Raw genomic sequence first — 18,642 nt, forward strand, 5'->3', positions numbered from 1 at the left:
CACAGCAAGCACCCAGCTGCCTCCCTCACAGTGCCCAGGAGYTTCCCAGCCCCTCCACAAACCTGGGCTGCCCTTTCAGAGGGGCTTGCAATGGGACAGCCTCAGCAGGACGTACTGGAGTACCCTGGGGACAAGGAACCATTGCCCTCTCACACAAGCCAAAGCTGCAACCCCACATCCTCCTCCCTAGGGGCTCAGAACCACCACTGGCCTCTCCATAACTAGCACGCTCTGGGAACAATGGGGAAGAACGAACTCCTCCCACCCCAGAGAGCTTCTGAAGTTGAAGGAGTGGAGGTCACGCTGTGGAGACAGGCTGCTCTCAAGCTGTTCAAATCATAACTCCCTGGCTGCAGTAGGCAACAGTCATGTCCTATATTGGTGGAAAATGCACAGAGACCCTCAACCCTAATTGTGCCCCAGACCCCAATTTAACACCAGTCTTGGTGGCCATGCTCAGAACAGTTGTAGCCCACAGAAGCTCACAGATTCACAGAACAGTTGAGGCTGGAAGGGASCTCTAGAGATCATCCAGTCCAACCCCCTGCTCCAGCAGGGACACCCAGAGCACRGGGCACTCAGTCACATCCAGGCGGGTTGGGAAGATCTCCAGAGCAGGAGACTCCACAGCCTCCCTGGGCAGCCTGTGCCAGGGCTCTGGCACCCTCACAGGCAGGAAGTTTCTCTTCACCTGGAGATGGAACTGCCTGGGTTTCAACTTATTCCCATTACCCCTTGTCCTGTCACTGGCCACCACTGAGAAGAGCTTGGCCCCTTCCTCCCTACATTCCTCCTTCATGTATTTATACATATTAATCACATCCCCTCTCAACCTTCTCCAGGCTAAACAGACCCAGCTAATTTAGTCTTTCCTCATACCAGAGATGTTCCAGTCCCTTAATCATCTTTGTTGCCCTCGGTTGGACCCTCTCGAGAAGCTCTACGTCCCTCTTGTCCTGGGCAGCCCAAAGCTGCCCCCAGTGCTCCAGGTTTGGCCTCCCCAGAGCTGAGCAGAGGGGCAGGAACCCCTCCCTTAACCTGCTGGCAACACTGGCGTGGTTTCATCTCAGGGTGTCTGTGCACACTGTTCAGTTGGCAACCACATTTATCCTTTATTTCCAAAACTTTCCTGCCCTCACAAAAACCTGGGCACAGTTTGTCTCAACTCACAACTGGGACACTAAGGCAAGACTGCGAGTGACCAACTGCTCTGATTGTAACGGGAGACCTCGCAAAAGAGGCCAGGTAGTGAGAAAGCAGCAAAAGGGGGCAGGTGTTGGGGTCTGGAGAGAAAATATTGCCCTCTCCTACAGGGGCAAGGAGCCAAGGGAGACCCTGGGAGAGGCTGAGGGAGCAGGCAGTGATACAGGAATACCCAAAAAACACCCTATCAAGGCCACAAAGTCACCGTGCACCCAGAGCATCCTGGCTTGGGGAAAGCAAACTGTGGGAATTAAAACCTTTAAGATGCTGACAGTAAATAGTTTTGCATCAGTAAAATTTACCTGGCATTAGGGAGTGCAGGGAATCCCATAGGATATCACACGGAATCACCAGCAACTCCTCTGGCCCCACACTCAGGCATGAGAGGAAACAGCTCTGGCACCCAGGCCACATCCAAGGAGCGCTCCAAGCAGGGCTGCCGGAAAGAAGGAGCAGCAGCTCAAAGACACAGATAAGATAAGGAAGGAGGAAGAACTTGAAAGAAAAAGGAGGGAAATAGGGCAGAATGAACTGCACGGCACAGCAGGGAAAACTGACCTTTGGGTAGTGCTGAGGAGCTTGCTGAAAGAGGAAGCTATCAGGAGAATTATGAAAACTATTTGTCTTRGAAAGGTGCGTATTGTACCTGCGAGGAAGGCAAGGAAGTTTGCTCTTCAAGTCATTACGTTAACTTCACAATCATATTGCCCTGTAATTTGGGTCTAATCTGCACTGGGGGAGTTTCAGATCAGTGATATCGGCAGCCCTAGCACACGTGCGCCCTACAGCAGCAAGGCGTTATCAGTAGAGCCGGCAARTAAAATAAGCTATATCAGCAAAAATAAATAAATAAAAAACTTTTGTAGCGGTGTAAAATAAGTTATGCCATGGATTTAAAAAAAAAAAAAGAAGAAGAAAATTGTAAATGTAGATRATTCGTCTCTAGTGGAAACCTGTCCTGGAGAATCTGTCCAGAAAGAACAAGAGAATTGAGGATTGATGATACTGCATCCTCAACAGCTTTACCATCAACCTCTGATTAAACAGCAAGGTACCACAAGAAAGAAGTCAAGACTAGAGGATCCTAAAGATCAATCCGTGAACAAAAGGAGCCACAACGACATCAAACAGTTCACAGAGTCACTCCAAGCAATGTAATTTATCTATTGTTTATATCTCAGAGAATGTGGAGATGCTTGAGGACTATAATCTAGGAGCAGTAACACTCTGGGACTCTGCCCAAATTTGCATCTATGAGATCACAGAATSACAGAATGGTTGAGGTTGGAAGGGACCTCTAGAGATCACCTAGTCCAGCCCCCTGCTCCAGCAGGGACACCCAGAGCACGGGGCACCCAGTTGGATCCAGGCAGGTTTTGAAGATCTCCAGAGCAGGAGMCTCCACAGCCTCCCTGGGCAGCCTGGGCCAGGGCTCKGGCACCCTCACAGTGAAGAAGTTCTTCCTCACGTGGAGATGGAACTGCCTGGGTTTTAACTTAYACCCATTACCCCTTGTCCTGTCACTGGCCACCACTGAGAAGAGCTTGGCCCCTTCCTCCCTACATTCCCTCCTCAGGTATTTATATTGCTATATAATTGATCAGATATTGACCAGATCCCCTCTCAGTCTTCTCCAGGCTAAACAGGCCCAACTCACTCAGTCTCTCCTCATACAATAGTTGCTCCAGTCCCTTAATCACCTTTGTTGCTCTCTGCTGGCCCCTCTCTAGAATCTCCACGTCCCTCTTGTCTTGTGGAGCCCAGAGCTGCCTCCCAGTGCTCCAGGTTTGGCCTCCCCAGAGCTGAGCAGAAGGGCAGGATCCTCCTCCTCAACCTGCTGGCAACACTATTGCCAGATATTTAGATATTATATAGATACAGATATTTAGATAGCAATATTGAGATATTTAGGCCAAGACATAACAAGGCCCTCAGAAGAGCTTGCTGATGCCTATCAACTACAAGTTGATTTCTTGAAGCCTGTCTGTAGAGCTAAATCTTGAGAGACTAGAGTACTGTCTATATCTTTCTCACTTTATATATATATCTTTCTCACTCCAGCTGCCTTTCTTGGAGAGCAGAAGTTTTAGTCCCCACATCAGGACTCGCTGTTGGCACCTGAGCTGCTCCCATCTGGTCACGGCGCAGTGACCCTCTCCCAGCTTGCAGGCAGAGGCTCCAACCTGTCCTCAACCTTTGGAAGCAACAGCAAGAGTCTACAAAAAAAAGATCTCAAGMAGTCACTCATGCCATAAGCATAGGAACCAAGGAGGCCGACAGGGTTCCAGAGGGTGGGAGAACTCTGCTGAAGCTTTGCCCACACAGCGAAACTCATGTTTCCTGGAGGCAAGCACCTTCTTTTTCCCCCACCACAATTCAAAGTACCTTCCATTTCTGGGATGTCCAGACCATCGGAAAGAGCTAAAACCAGGCCCAGACACGTCACAAACTGCATGATTGCATTAAACTCACTTCTTTAGAAAAATCCCTCTGCAGGTATCTCAGATGACCAGAGCAAAGGTCCAGAACTCGTTACCCCTGGCAGATGACGCCAAGATGGCTCTGATGGACACCTTTTCCTTTCCCAAACTCTTAGCCCTTTCCTTTCTGGGGAGAGGGGAACAAGAGGGTATCTTGGCATCAGACCACAAGTAGCTCCACTCTAAACTAGCGTTTTCCCAAGCCGTACAGAAGCCCAGGGAGTTTATGGGCRTTACAGACTGGGTCAGGCCTTCGCCATTGCTGGCTCCCAGTGCCCCCGTGTCCTTTGAGCTATTCCTCTCCAATTTTACAGGAAAGGCCGTGGTCCTATTGCTTAGCCTTTGGATTTTGAGCCTTTAGAGCCTTGGTGGAGGCCAGGCTCTAAATTTCACAGAGCGCAAGCAGAAGACAGGGCAATTAATCTCTGCTCGGTCCTATCTCCCCTAAGATTGTGGGCTTCCTCATTGATGTTCTCCACTCCCCAGCACGCCTCATGTCAGCAGGGTTTCCAGATGCCAATCCAGCAAGCAGGTCACCCGGGCCATGGCTGCTTGCCTACATCTCCATGTAGGCAAGAGGAGACAGCAGATAAGCAGCAGCAACTAGAAAAAGAGACCAAGAGCAAAAGGCAGCTCCTTGTTCTGGAGGCAAGGAGAGAGGGCAGGAAAAGGAGGGACCTCAGCACCCCAAAGCAAAGCGAAGGAAGAGGCAAGAGGTTCAAAGCACAAAGCYCCTTCTAGGGGAGAAGGCAAAAGAACTGCTGTGTTCTCTGTGGGGGTCCCTATTAGCACAGATTAAGTCTCCTCAAGCAGAGCTGTCAACGTGAGGCTAGTGCAGGGCCAGGTAGCAAAGTCCATGCACCCTAACCCTTAACCCCTAACCCCAACCCCTAAGCCTCTAACCTTAAACCCTAGCCCCTCTTCCTCTTCTGGCCACCAGGTGACACCTATGGGGGTTGGGATGTGTAGTCCCATTCCAGGTGTAATCTTCTGTCTTCCACCAGGAGGAGCTCCATGTCTATCTCTGCAGTCCAGGTGTAGTGGGTGTATGCATGGGTAGAGTAGTGGGTAATTATTTATGTATTATAATAAAAAAAGAAGAAACAATAATAGGTTTGGGGGGATTTTGCAGGGCTCATTTGCATATGCAATGAGCTCTAAAGCAAGAAAAGGATACTAGCTGGGAATAAAAAAGTAAATAATAATAAAGTTAAACTATTATTTAATTTTTCACTCCTAGCTACTATGCTTGAAAGAAGAAGAGAGAAGAAAAGGAGCAAAGAAGAAGGAGGAGACCAAAGAAGAAGAGCAAAGAAGGAGAGCAAAGCAGAGGAAAGAGGAAGAGCTAAGAGCAAGGTGGAAGAGCAAAGAAGGAAGAGCAAAGTAGAGCAAAGAGGAAGAGCGAAGAGCAAGATGGAAGAGCAAAGAAGGAAGAGCAAGGTAGAGCGAAGAGCAAAGAAGGAAGAGCAAGGTAGAGCGAAGAGCAAAGAAGGAAGAGCAAGGTAGAGCGAAGAGCAAAGAAGGAAGAGCAAAGAAGGAAGAGCAAAGAAGGAAGAGCAAAGAAGGAAGAGCAAGGTGGAAGAGCAAGGTGGAAGAGCAAAGAAGGAAGAGCAAGGTGGAAGAGCAAGGTGGAAGAGCAAGGTGGAAGAGCAAGGTGGAAGAGCAAGGTGGAAGAGCAAGGTGGAAGAGCAAGGGCAAAGTGGAAGAGCAAGAGCAAAGAGCAAGGTGAAAGAGCAAGAGCAAAGAACAAAAAGCAAGGTGGAAGAGCAAGGTGGAAGAGCAAGGGCAAAGTAGAGCAAGGGCAAAGTAGAGCAAAGAGCCTCCCCAGGCCACCATGYGCAGRTGGTCCCAGGGGCCCTGMGGGCTTTTGTGCGGCCTGCAATGGTCAAATTTGCAACACGTGGTTAGCAGCGCCGGGCTGGGCCCATGCGGGGATCTTGCTGTGAACTATGGGCTGCTTCCTGCGGCTGCAATACCGCCTCTCCCGCGCGGGCTGCAGCAGCCGGCATCGCATGTACGTCCCGGGCGCTGCGTCTGCCTCAGTATTTTAAATTTACCGCTGAAAACGGGGTAGTGATGCTGCAGCACAGGCAAAGCCAGCAAACTTGCCAAATTCAGCACTGCCCCCAGATAAAAGCCTCACTGAGGGGACACGTGGCCGCGCACACTCTCTAGAGGCCACCCAGTCGTGCAGGAAGAATTTGGTTTACCCTCTGTTGTCCCCAGGAGCGCGGCTACCCTTCCCCGGGGAGCCTGGGCGCCGGCTTTTCCTATTAGGCCCTTCCCCAGCTCCTCACCCTCCTCGCTGGGACACTGGCTCTGTGTGCAGACACAGGGCAGTAAGGAGTGGAAACAGGTTTAAAACTCACCGGGACACAGCCCAAGCCGGGTTTCCATCCCAAGCCTGCTGCAGCCCCAACGCCTTTCCAGAGACAGCGACCGTGGAGAAGTTGMGATCTCCTGGAGGAGACAGCTTTGCCAAGCAGGGTTATCTGTGAGAGCCTTTTCTGGCTTCCTCATACTTCAATATAAGTATCATACTAATAAGTATCAAAGATAAGTATTWATCTTTGATAGACAACGTAATCTGGTCCAGCTACTGCAGCCCCAGCCTGCCTTGGCACGGGCACTGCCGGGCGAGCTTTGCAAGGCGCAGCAGAGAAGTGCCGAGTCTCAAGACCAGGTACTTTGATACCATCTTATCTATGGAAAATAAATAACTGTGCTCTTTGCCAAGCCACGTTCATGTAGGAAATGCCCCATCACGTGACAGTTTTTCCTCCTTCTTTCTGCTGCCATTTCTTGAGCTGATTGACCTTTCTCCATGTCCCTACGGGAGTGCAGAGAGTATTTGAGCACATGTTGGTTACACAGGTGGGTTACAGAGGTGGGCATGAAGCCTCCTGGCTTCGTAGGGCGTGAGGTGCTGTGGAAGTGCTGCTGCGCTTTGCTCTGCTCCTCGGAGCAACCACCGGTCCCCCCCGTCGCTTCTGGGTCCTCTTCATCACCAAGCAGCCTACCTGCCACACAAGACCACGGGCAAACGGGGAGCTTGGCAAGGCTCCTGCGCCGAGGGGGACACGGTCCTCGCCACAAGCGCCCGCTTCTGTGAGGGAAGCTGCAACGAGAAGAGAACTTCACTCCTYGGATGCGAAACCTGCTCCAAAAAAATTCAGTTAGCTGGATGATGCAGAGAAGCTGACAGAGATCCCACCATGACAGCCAGCCTGAGGAAGCAGCAGGAAAGCAGTTTTTAGTTTCCATTTATAACGCAAAACACGGGCTGCTAGGATCAGTTACCAGTGATATTTAACAACCTTTGCTAATTCTGCTAGCAGTGACTCAAGAGTGTTGGGCTTGTGGTGAAAAAACAGGCAGGGTGTGAGAAAATGAGACACATTGGAGGTTTAATCTGTCTGGAAATAATCTTTGAAAAAAAATAAAAAAGGTCAAGAAGTGTTAGGGATAAACTTTACATCTCAGAGCTATAATGGGACAGAATAAACAAGTTGTGAAGAAGAGGAGCAACAGCTGAGGTGATCRAGCCTGAAGAAGGTTTGCACATTTCCTGCTTTAGCAGAAGCTTTAGAGAAGAAAATAAGGTTCCTCTCTTCGTTTAGCAAAGGTAGATGATTCCAAGAAGGATGGGCATATGGGATACAAACCCCCAGTGCAGTTGGAATGGTGACAGCTCCCTGCAGKGGCTGTTTTGCCCCTTGGAAACTGCGTTTCATGCAACTGCAGAACGAGKGCAGAAGTGGCCCAATACTGTGAAAGGGGACCTGGAATCATCAGCATTTTCCTGATGGAGATTCAATTTCAGTAGCTCTGTTGAAAATCAAATTCTGTGAGGGCACAGTGTAAGCAGCTCCATGGTTTGAGGACCAGCTGCAGTAAGCAGGTCCTCAAAAGGGACCCTTAAAGAGGGAGAGGGAGAGGGAGAGGGAGAGGGAGAGGGAGAGGAGCCCACAGCGCAGACCCCGCGGCTGCAACACCAAGGGCCAGGCCCAGGCAGGAAGGGGAAACCTCCACCCCCCAGAACGACAGCCCAGGGCACGAGTAAAGAAACCAGTTTGTTTATTAATGGTCCTGTACAAAAGGCACCGCGGCGAGAGAGAACAGGCTACTCCAGCATGCGGTTTGTCTCCAGCACGGTCTGCAAGATCTCGTCCACCTGATCCGACTCGAAGTTCATCTCCCGGAGCTCCAAGCGGGGGAGAACCAAGGAGAGCAGCCAGCTCACATTCATACGCAGGTTCTTGAGCTTCTCCAGAACGCTGTGGGCAGGAGGCAAAACCAAGATAGGGGAGCCTGTGGCAGCAGCCCGGCCGCGACACCCCCCATCGCACACGCGGCCGCCGTCCTCCTGCCCACCGGCACGGCCGGGTGTCCCCGGGGGCCCTTCCTCCCCCSCACTGTTATTTGCCCTGCAGACCCAACACTGCGAGAGTGGCTCAGCAGGATCACGTCACAGTGTAGGATGGACCAGAATAGGAAAAGCACCTTTTTTTTTWAATTTTTTTGTTTCAAATCTGGTCAATTATTTGGATCCACCTGTTGATTCCACCCCCTCACGACAGCAGGATCTTCAGATACGATCCAGCCTCCAGGGTGACTGAYACCAGGGCAGCAGTGTCGATGGAAACGGCAGCCCACAACTACCCCTGCCCTCACCTTAACACCACTGGGGACAACCCAACCCAAGTACTGACCTCTTCACATCTCCTTTCTCCAGGCCCCTGCAGGAAACTTGTGCCTCCCTGAGCAGCTCTAAGTGCAGCTCTGTCTCCTTGAGCCTTTCCACCAGCTCAGCCTTCTCCTCTGCGCATCTTGCCAGCTTTGCTTTCAGCTCCTGCACCTCGGCTTGGCCATAACCTGTATGTCTCTTGCTCCAGTACAAGCCTTCAGTCTCCTGAGCTCTGAGCACTGCCAGTTCCTGCTGGCTTTTCAAGAACTCTGTTTTCAGGTAACACTTTTCACGCTCCATTTCGTCCACCTGAAAMGGGAAGAGGATCACACATAGGAATGGCAGCAACCAGCAAAATGCTTTCCTAGGCCTCAAGGAGAAAGGAAGAGTCAGCAGGTAAGGAAGAAGCCCATCAGTTTCCTTATGGAAACATCTCTCCTACTCGAGCCACTTGGGCCAACCCACTCCAACATCCTCCTAACCCACCAGGCTGCACAGCCACAGACTGGTTACCTTGCACCGGAGCAAATCCCTCTCTGCAGAAACGTTGGTCAGCTTCACAGAGATGTTCTCCATTGCCCTTCTCGTGTTCTCCTGCTCCATCACATCCTCCTGCTTCCCTGGGCTCAGAACCTGCAGTTCTCCTCCTCTGTTTCCAGTCCTGAGGCACGGGGTCTTCCCCACGCTTGGCCTGTCCAGTGTCTCCTTCCACYCAAAGGGGAAGAGCTGAATGGGAGCCTCAGCGCCCACAGGAGCCTTCGAAACACCGACGAGCGCCACGAAGGGCCCGCTGTCCATGTCCTGGGCGCTCTCGTAGCTGCTCCCGCAGGCGCCTGTGTCTGCAAGCTGCCTTCCCGCTCCGAGGTCTGGCACAGGGCCCCGCTGCTCATCCCGGAGCGCCGCGGGCTCCCTGTGCCCCGGGGCCGGGCCCGGCGCCTCCTCCCTGCGGCAGCCCCCGTGCCAGCGCCAGCTGCTGCTCGCAGGGCAGGGGCTGCCCAGGGCGCGCGGCAGCCCCGCGAGCAGGTAGGTGCACAGGCCGCCGGCCCCGCTTGCCTCCCGCTTTATGTACACCAGGTCTCCCTTGTCCTGGTAGCGCTGCCCAGGACTCTTCCGCAGGGGGAACGGAGCGTGGCTGGGGCAAGGCACATCCGAGGCCGAAGCTTCCACCTGCGCTTCACGCTCTTCGAGGAGCTCTTCTTTTACAGGCAAGCTGGCCTTGCTGTAAAGGCAGAGACAGAGGGTGAGCAGCGAGGAGAGCCACGTCCACCAGGTTCTCCCAGGGGAGACACCAGCGCAGCGCCCTAGGGCACGGCGCCCCCGGCCACSTACCGAGCTGCTGGCGGGGGGCTCGGCTCCTGTCCCGCTGCTCCTGCCAGCCTTGCGGTGGCCTTCTCGAGAGGAGGGGAAGAGGCAGCAGCCCCATCCGCGGCCCTGTCCCGCCGCTCCAGCTTCACAGCACAGCTGAAGGTGTTGGTGCAAGCAGGGCAGAGCGCTGACACGGGCGACAATGCCTGGGGAAGAAGGAAGCRTTTGACAAGGGTAAGGGGAGAGCCTGCCAAGCGGTGCCGTGGGAAGCCAAGCCTTGGCCAAGAGGAAAGAGGCACGAGAAGACAGCTCCGTCTGAGCAGGTTCCACCAGCCAGGTACTAAGTTTAGGTGCCTTAACCAACAACCATCCTTGGGAGRCGACCAGTGGAGAAGGTCTCGGTCCCCCACACTGTGTCCTCCACCGTTTCACCAGCAAGGACTTGGCCTCAGCCCCAGTGCAGGCRGCGCTGCCACCTGCGAGCACCTCGTGACTAACCAGCTCACACAGAATATTCGCTCCCGCCGGCCCCAGAACAAAGAGCGCCCCGTTCACACCCCGTTATCCTGTATCACGGGTGGCACAGGTTGTGTTTCAAGCCACGAGGGTGTCTCCTTGGCTTGGGGGAGAGCGCTTTAGCTTCTCCGTGCTCCAACGAGGCGCTTGTAGCTGAGCAGCAAGAGCTTTCATGCGTGTTACGGGGAAACATGCAAAGGACAGCAACTCTCTACACACATGCACATAACACGAGGTGACCGTGTCATGGAGGAGAAACGAGCCACAAAGAGGACAGAAGAGACACTGATGCAGCCACGTTGTGGAAAGATGACAAACGTGAGTGAGGACAGAGTTCCTCCCAGAGAACCTCCGGGGCTGGCGCTCTGTGACAGTTACCAAACAGTTACCAAACTCTCATTTAGGGACGTGCACTGCAATAGGCAGCTTTATTAGCCACAGTTCACAGGAGTAAAAAGTTGTGCATGAGGATGAGAAATCCCCTGTCCTTACTCGGTTTGTCCTTTCCAACACACTGAGAAAGACTAGTCTAGCATGCAACGTGGGGGTATGTGCTGGAGCAGGGCATGCAGAGAGCCTAGGCTGGGGGTGCAGAGCCACGGGAGGGCGTCTGACCACCACGGCGAGTGCTGGAGGGGACTGTCCCTGCTGGATGGCCAACCTGATCACACGCTGCAGTGTCCAGGGCTGCCCATCCTGGGAGAACCCATCCTGGGCAGCTGTGTCCGAAAGAGAGTTCTCCTGAAAATTTAAAACATCAGAGTCTTTATACAACTGGTTAACCTGACGAGGGGGAAGGAGGCCACACAGCACCAGCCCTGCAGAGCCAGGAGAGGAGGCAGGGACCTCACTACACCCTCATGGGGTGGTGAGCAATGAACTCAGTGGGACAAGGCAGGACAGGGTCGGCATGTGCACAGGGCCGGGGACTGCCAGGTCCCCATTACTGTTGAAGGTTTGAAGCCTGTGAAAGCTGTGCCTCGAACACAACTGCTGTCTCATTTTGCATGATGCTCCATCGTGGTCTCGTGYCAGCTGCTTTCTCCGCAGGAGGAGGGAAGGAGAACAGTGAGGTGGCAAGAACGAGACCCTGCCAAGCCCTGCAGCCCCAAGCAGCCTCCCCCCATGCTGGCTCCCACCTGTGTCACCTGCTGCTCCACACTCTCCCCTGATGACAGGGAAAACAGCCTCTTCCTCTTCCTCTCTGCRCTCAGCTCGCTAGGCCATGGAAGAGAAAAAGAGGGGAGGTCACACAGAGGAGCAAGACACGCTCGCTGTCAGGAGATGGAGCCTGGGATGCAGGAGAAAGGCAGCGGACGTGGCCTGCACCAGCAGCCACCAGGCTGGAGGGGCCACTGCTGGGCAAGGACGSCGCTGACTTCCCTCCTGGCTCCAGGCAGCTGGTGGCAGGGCAGAACTGCCCATCCTCACCCCTTCCTGTGCTTCTGGATGGGGCTGAGGCTCTTCTCCTCGTCACTGGTGTCCTGATCCTCGGGTGCTGAGCAGTTTCTGCAACAAAAGCAATTCACCACACTGCAGCATTTGAAAGAACAGTTTGGCTCCCCCTCCCACCAAAAGTCTCCATGATTTGGGGTCTTCATGGTTTGGAGTCTCCATGGTCTCCATCTGCCCAATGTCTCTACTCTTTTAGGATTTCAGACAACATAAGACCATGGAAACAGCTGAAGAGTCAAAYGCTGCATTTAAGGGCAGAGGGAGAGTTTTCTCCCCTCTACCCCCCCTCTAGTTTCCTATAAGGAGTCTCTGCACTCCCAAGTGCATGGTCAGAAAGCAGGAGGCCACACGTTTCACACAAACCATTTGGGTTCCAAGGATATGGGATGGTGACAAGAAAAGCCCCCGMGTCCCTACCTGTACTTGGGGTGGGGATGGAGACAGCAAAACCACTTTTCTGGTAGAGACGCGGGATCAACCTTGTCAGGGAGTTTCCTCCACTTCAGGCACTCCTCACACTGCACCCATGTCTGATCTGGTCTCTCTCTGGGAAAAACAAACAAATAAATAAATAAAGCAACAGGCTAAATACCTCAGGTGTGGAGCAAAGGCTGCTCAGTGTCAGTGCTGCCACCTGACCCCGGGGTGCTCCCAGCATGTGGGACATTGGGATCCCAAAACGTAGGGAAGACCCAGTCACTTCTCTGCTGCCCCTGACTGCCAGTGGCGCCTTGGCCGAGGGACCCCCCAGGTGTCTGTAGGGACAGAGATCAGAGGTGGCTCTCACGCTACTATGCTGGCTGTATCGACGCTCCCCAAATTCATCTGGGCCATCTTTGTCTTCCAGTAGGTGTTGAGCTTCTGCCCCAGCACTGCCATTGTCCGTCTGGAAGGGAGAAACACAGCGAGAAACCGGTCAAATCCCACCCAAGAGCACAGGCAGCAGCATGGGGGAACAGGCAGGACAAACGGATGTCTCCCCCAGGAGCTCAGCTTAATCTTGCAACTGTGTGTTTTAGATTGGTGCCACCACGTCACTCGCCCCACAGCAGCCTAAGCTCGGCCTAAGTGCCTACCTCCTCACAGAGCACCCGGCCTTCCCCCTGGTCTCCGCAGAGGCAGCCCTGCTGCCGCAGACGCTCCCTCGCCTCCTGCAGCAGCTCACGACTCCCTTCCAAAGCAGGGCAAAGCCGAGGCCTTGCAGGGGACGTGAGGGCCGAGCAGGGCTCAGGAAACCTCTCACCCCGGCCACAAGCGCGGGTGTAGCACGAAAACACACTGGGGTGCACCTCAGGGCCCCCCGGGAGGGACACGTGCGGGAGACCAGGGCACCCAGCGCCGAGGGCCGGGGCAGTGTTGGCAGCTCCGTGTGGGGCAGCCCCGAGCGCAGCCCTCGCGAGCGGCTCTGCGCAGAGCACGGGGCGCTGCGGGCCGGACCTCGGGTCTTCCCCTTCATCAGGCCCGGGCCGTTTGCTGGTCTACCCTTTTGCTTAGCAGCAAATTCTAAGCTGGGGTGGGACTGAGAAAGTTCCCCACCAATTCTGCACCTCAAAATGATCCAGAAAGCCACCAAATTCGGCTGCCAGCAGAGGCTGGCGGGGGAGGAAGTCCACGAGCATCGCAGTCCTCTYACTTCCTGCTGAGGCAGGGACCCTGCAAACCCCGTCACTAAAGCTCCGTGTCATTTATTCTAATTTAGGAACAGTTCTCTAGCTGCATAGCAAAAATAGATCGCTTTGGTCCAGCCTGCCCCCCATTTTGGGGTGCCAGAAGTGTCTTTGGCGAGTGCAGCCCCCGGGGGCATTGGCTGGAGGCTCCCTGTGAGCACCCGGCCTTCCCTCTGGCTCCGAGGGGCTCGAGGGGCTCGAGGGGCTCTGCTGCAGCACACACGGAGGCCGTGTTGTTCTGTTGGGCTCTCCTTCGGGCTGGGTTCTGGTGGGCGAACGCGTGCGGTGGACACGCAGGCTGCGCCCACGCGCCGTCTCAGGGCTCTACGCTCCCCRTTGTGCAACTCTCCCCGCTCCCTGAGGGCAGCAGACATGGAAAACACGGCCCAGTCTAGACCCACTTCAGCACAGACAGCCCTAGAAGACGTGCAGCAGCTCAGACCGAAGGCTGCACCACAGAAAACACCTCCCCAGGCAGCAGCCCGGGGCACAGACCTCTCTCTCTTACCGGTACTCCTTGCTGTCTTCAAAGTCCTCTTTGTTCTGCGTCGTTTTTAAGAAGTTGCATTCGATCACCCCGACGACACCCACGCCTTCTCCCTGCGTTGGGGCCGGCAGTGACAGAAACGAGCTCTGTTAGCCAGGTTGCTCCCAGCAGGGAACGCCAGCAGCGCTCCAGAGGGAGCCAGGGGCTGCAGGTGAACCGGGGCTCGTGTCCCGCAGCCTTCACAGCCTCGMCGGGAAGAGGCACCCGCCGCACAGGCGCTTCCCGCCGGAGCTGAGCCTGGCCGGGGCACATCCACCCGCATCACCCCGCGGCAAGGCCGCCCGCCYGCCTCCTCACGGCTCCTCCGATGGCAGCGGGGCTGCTCTGCGGCCTCAAAGCCAGCTCTGCATCCGCTGTGGACACGCACTGGCCATCCCAACCCTCAGGACATCGCCTCAGGAACACCAGGTCTCTGGGCTCCGGCCGCTGCGTCGCGGGGAAGCAGGGACCCACAACAAGGCTGCTTTTGGCACAGCCCCATTCTGCCCTCTCCCAAATTAAAGGGGAGAGGGAGCCTGCGCAGGCGCTCACCTTCTTCTGGCAGCCCACCCGCTCGTAGGGCTTGATGAGGCGGTTCCTGTGGTACATCAGGACCCCATAGCGGCCTCCGTTCCTGCAGCTGAATCCAAAGGTGATCCGCACTCTCTTGTTCTGCGGGAAAGCCCCGTCAAGGAAGCGCTGCCGGGCGCGGGGGAGAGGCGGCCGCGGGGGACGTGGGTGCAGCCCCCGGGGAGCCCGGCCGCCGAGCCGGCACGCGCGGCCGCTGCAGCCCCCACCAGGGCTCCGGGCCCCATTTCCACCACACCGACAACACAAGCGGCCAGCGGSGGCCCCACGCCTATCGCCAACAAGATAACTAATGACTAAACTGCACTTGGGATTAAGAGATACAGCGCCTAATGTTTACAAAACTAAAACACTCCGTCAAGGCTGAAGCAACCCTAGCGAGCAGTAATAACACCAAGGACCGTGCAGAAGAACCAGCTCACCTTCAGCACGCTCCAGTTTCACAAATTCAGTTCTGAAGAGATCTGGGAAATTAGTATTAGGTAGGATTAAAACATTTCATTAATCTCTTTGAAGGTATTTTTGTTATTTCTTCAAGTCAGAGCTCATGCATTCGCACCGTTCGCACACGCCGCGTGCCTTCCACCACCTGGAACTGTTCAGCTGCAGAGCTCGAGCTCGCCAGGAGCTGCTACCTCACGCAGACTCGCTGTGAAAAGCCAAGGCATCCCTGGCAGCAACGGGAATAAACTGCCACCAGCTCCCTGGCCTCCACCCTGCTGCTCTTCTGCAAATCATCTATGAAAACAGTGGCTCGGCAGCGGACCTGCAGAGAGCAACTAGTGTGCGAAACCTTACCTATCAGKAAGGGAGCAAAGCAGAAGGGACTGGTGTTTTCATTCTCAGCTCCTGAGTAAACAGGGATGGAATTCAAGCAAATAACACTTTCTTCCCACATGCGATGAAGAAACTTCTATAACCACAGAAACTTGGGACACAAAGCTACCGTTAAGCATGTGAAAAGAGAGGGGGGAAAGACACTGAGATGCAGTTCGGAAGACCATAAGCTGTTCTTGCTGGAAGCCACCTGAAGAGATTTGCTACTCATATTGTTCTTTGCACTTGGCTCTGATCTGGAAACGCTCTTCTCCAAAAGGATGGATCAGTAGGTAAGCCAGAAAAGCCAAAACACTCGATGGRGAGGAAAAAACAAACACACAAAACATCAGCTTGCTCTGAGGATTAGCAACTTCTAGTCTGTCATGAAAAATAAGATATTAACTAAGGAATGGAACAGAACGGYTTTTCTAGTCTCTGCTCTCACTTTYGATAAAGTGTGTGCATTTTTTTTTTCCACTGAACTGAACTAACACTGATATTTAAAGACATTTTAGAAGCCTCAAGGCCCTGCCACCTCAGCCTCCTCGGAGGCAGCACATGAGCCTCAGTGCAACCCTCCCAACGTGCTCCTGCAGCAGCAGCCTCCAGCGTCCCTTCCACCTCCTCATCAAGACTGAACTTCTCAAAGGTGGCCAGAAGACAGGAAGGAGAAGGTAACTCAGCCTGTCTGCTCATCTAAATCCTGCCTTTCTCCAGGCACYGGGAGCAGGCCCAAGTGTGACCACGATGCTGGTCTGGAGCGTGGAGGCCGCCGCRGGCGCGCGGTGCCGGGTGGCGCGCGGGAAGGATACGGCAAAAATGGGTTTGTAAACGTCGTGCTCCATGTGGGCCAAGCTCTTGGACATCAGCTGGGCGGCCACCTTCTTCTGCCGCAGGACGATCTGCATGCGGGGCTTCAGGTACAAGATACTGCAATATGCCTGCGAGGGAGAGGAGGGAGAAACTGCGGAGATGAGGAAGGCATCACACATCCAAATTGTCCCATACARTCTTTTCCAAGTAAACTCAGACTCTGCATCCTCCATTCCCTGCAAGGCAGCAGGAGAGGGGGGTCCACCCTAACGCGATGCCAGAGGAGCAGGTCACCCCCACTGCAGCAAGCCTGGCCAAGGCCAAGCCTGGCCAAGGGCTGCCGCCTCCTTCCAGCTCTCCATAACTCACCCGCAGCGAGTACTCCGTCTCCAGGATGGAAAACTCTGGCATCATCTCCTGACAGGGCAGGATTTTTTTGCCACGAGTCTCCACGTTCCCTATGAGGAAGTCTGCCAACCGGATGTCGTGTTCATCCGTATCAAAATCCAGCTCCGGCTTCCCATCTTCATTTCTGAAAAACACCAGGCACAAAAATAGGGACAATCTCCCCGTTTCAGCCCACACCAGAGTCCAAAGAGGAAGCAGCTTTAATACAAGCACACATAAGCCTAGCACTTGGAAGCACAACAGCTTAGCAGGACTCCACTCTAGGGAAAGCAGTGACTAAACCTGTCCCTTTGCTCTTGACCCTGGCGTGGGGACACAGCTTCCCTGAGCGGGCTGCTCTTCTGTATCCAGGAGCAGCAGATAACGCAGTGTCCTGCCCGCAGCCCACACGCCTCGTTAGTCCTTGTTTAAACACAGGGGTTCCTGTGCAGAACACCAAAGTAAGAGAACATTTCACAACTGCCTCGATACACAGAAATATGGAAATTGAAAAACGTGTTTGGAATAGACGGAAAGAGACTGATCTCTCACAACTCCCCTCCGTGGGGAAGCAGGTAACTGCTTTATGTGGAATGTGATGCACTGGGAAGCAGGCAGCTGCTTCAGGTGGGATGCAGTGTCCCGGGAAGCAGGTAACTGCTTCAGGTGGGACGCGGTGCCCTGGACGAGGGCCCGAAGCGCCAGGCTGGGCGCCCTCCTGCCCGTACCTGCGGATGTTCCAGATGAGGATGCGCGTGCCCTTCTTGCCCGGGATGGCACTGAACTGCGCCAGCAGCTCCTCCCGGGTGCTGAACAGCGAGTGCTCCAGGATGGCCTCCAGGCTGGACACAGAGTCTTCGGTGACAATTATCTTCTCTAGGAGCCACAAGGTCAAGGAGAACAGGGCTGCAAGGACCCCCTGCAAAGAGGGGCAGGGAAACCCACCCAGCCACAAGCGCCCCTAGGAGGACACCCCGGAGAGGCACGAGCCTCTATGAACCACCGGAGGCCGGTCTCAAAGAGGGGCAGGGCAGAGCGGGCTGCGTGCGGGGCACCCCCGTGCGCGGGGCGGCTCAAGGATGCGGGTCTGCTGGTTGAACGGCACGAGGGGCAGGGGCAGCGCCGCGGCGCGGCCGCCCTCCAGGTAGCTCTGCGAGAGCAGCCCCACGGTGAGCGCGCCGCCGTTCTTGGTGAAGACCATSGCGTCCTTGCCCAGGCGCATGGCGCCGCGCTCGAGGCCGCCGGCGCAGGGCGYGCGGCACGGCGCCGCGCTCGCCGCCGCGCTCTCCTCGCACCCGGAGCTGCGGGCAGACAGAGCAGAAGGCGCTGGAGGCGGGAGAGCGGGGAGCAGCGCCGGCCTCCTCTCGCGCTCCCGCATGGGAAGGGTTTTGCRGGGAGCTTCCCCTCGGTGCATGTGGGGCAGGAGGGCGGGCGCGGAGGCCGGGGCACCTCCTGCCTCTGCACACACGGGAAGGGGCCAGGCTCCTGAACCCCCTCAGCTGTGGTCTGGCACTGGTGGCGATTAAAGAAAAGCAGCTTCTCTGCTTCGCTCTCCTGCCTCTTCTCCTCCACCAAGCAAAACGAGGCCTTCGCCCTACACTCGCACCCTGCGGGGCGCGCTCTCTGCACGGAAAGGGGCAGCTCTGGCAGGCCGGGCGCTCTGCCGCTGTGGGTCAGAGCGCGGAGCAGCCCAGGCGGGGCAGCCCGCGCACAGCGCAGGAGCAGCAGCGGGGCCGCGAGGCCGCGGGCAGCCGGGCACGGCGGGCAGCGCCCGTTCCTGCGGGCCCAGGACCGGCAGCTTCCACAGGGAAACACCTCCCAGCGGCGCCACGAGCTCTGAAGCAGCGTCAGGCAACGTCTCCTCACTCGCGTGTGACCCCGGACGGCCCGGAGCTGAACGGCGCGGGCTCTGGGTGCAACCTCAGCCCCGCGCCGGTGCCGCTCCCGCTGGGCACTGCCGGGACGGGCCCCTCGTGTCCGCGGGCAGGAGCGCGCGGGGCACGGCTGCGGCGGCAGCCCCGGCCGCCCGTACCTCAGCATGCGGTGCAGCCTGTGCGGGGTCATGCCGGCCCCGTTGTCCGTGAGGCTCAGGCAGCGCTGGCCCCGCAGCTGCAGCACGTCGATGCTGAGGCGCCGCGCCGCCGCGCCGCCCTCCGCGGCGTTGTCTGCGGGGGGAAACGGGCCGCGCTGCCGACC

The 18,642-nt window shown here is 55.8% G+C and overlaps 1 protein-coding gene and 1 long non-coding RNA gene across 2 annotated transcripts in view; both read right to left on the bottom strand.

Annotated features, from left to right (window-relative positions):
• Positions 1-7,795: 7,795 nt before the first annotated feature.
• Positions 7,796-18,642, bottom strand: part of MORC4 (MORC family CW-type zinc finger 4) — a 13,592-nt gene continuing 2,745 nt past the window's right edge. The window contains exons 2-17 of the mRNA XM_026035922.1: positions 18,479-18,611; positions 17,530-17,747; positions 17,175-17,322; positions 16,429-16,591; positions 16,059-16,187; positions 14,392-14,511; positions 13,822-13,913; positions 12,434-12,532; positions 12,064-12,192; positions 11,623-11,700; positions 11,331-11,409; positions 10,807-10,932; positions 9,700-9,881; positions 8,884-9,589; positions 8,396-8,679; positions 7,796-7,960 (exon numbers count right to left, since the gene is read on the bottom strand). Of these exons, the coding sequence (XP_025891707.1) occupies positions 7,807-7,960; positions 8,396-8,679; positions 8,884-9,589; positions 9,700-9,881; positions 10,807-10,932; positions 11,331-11,409; positions 11,623-11,700; positions 12,064-12,192; positions 12,434-12,532; positions 13,822-13,913; positions 14,392-14,511; positions 16,059-16,187; positions 16,429-16,591; positions 17,175-17,322; positions 17,530-17,747; positions 18,479-18,611 (2,840 nt within the window). The 3' untranslated portion in view covers positions 7,796-7,806. The remainder of the gene's footprint in view (positions 7,961-8,395; positions 8,680-8,883; positions 9,590-9,699; positions 9,882-10,806; positions 10,933-11,330; positions 11,410-11,622; positions 11,701-12,063; positions 12,193-12,433; positions 12,533-13,821; positions 13,914-14,391; positions 14,512-16,058; positions 16,188-16,428; positions 16,592-17,174; positions 17,323-17,529; positions 17,748-18,478; positions 18,612-18,642) is intronic.
• LOC112944558 lies at positions 9,375-11,384 on the bottom strand. The gene is made up of 4 exons (XR_003248798.1): positions 11,331-11,384; positions 10,853-10,932; positions 9,700-9,881; positions 9,375-9,589 (listed from the first exon to the last, which is right to left on the bottom strand). It is a non-coding gene; the product is annotated as an uncharacterized LOC112944558 (long non-coding RNA).

The sequence above is a fragment of the Nothoprocta perdicaria genome, unplaced genomic scaffold, assembly GCF_003342845.1.
Source record: "Nothoprocta perdicaria isolate Ctin4 unplaced genomic scaffold, notPer1 scaffold_17, whole genome shotgun sequence".
Lineage (NCBI taxonomy): Eukaryota > Metazoa > Chordata > Aves > Tinamiformes > Tinamidae > Nothoprocta > Nothoprocta perdicaria.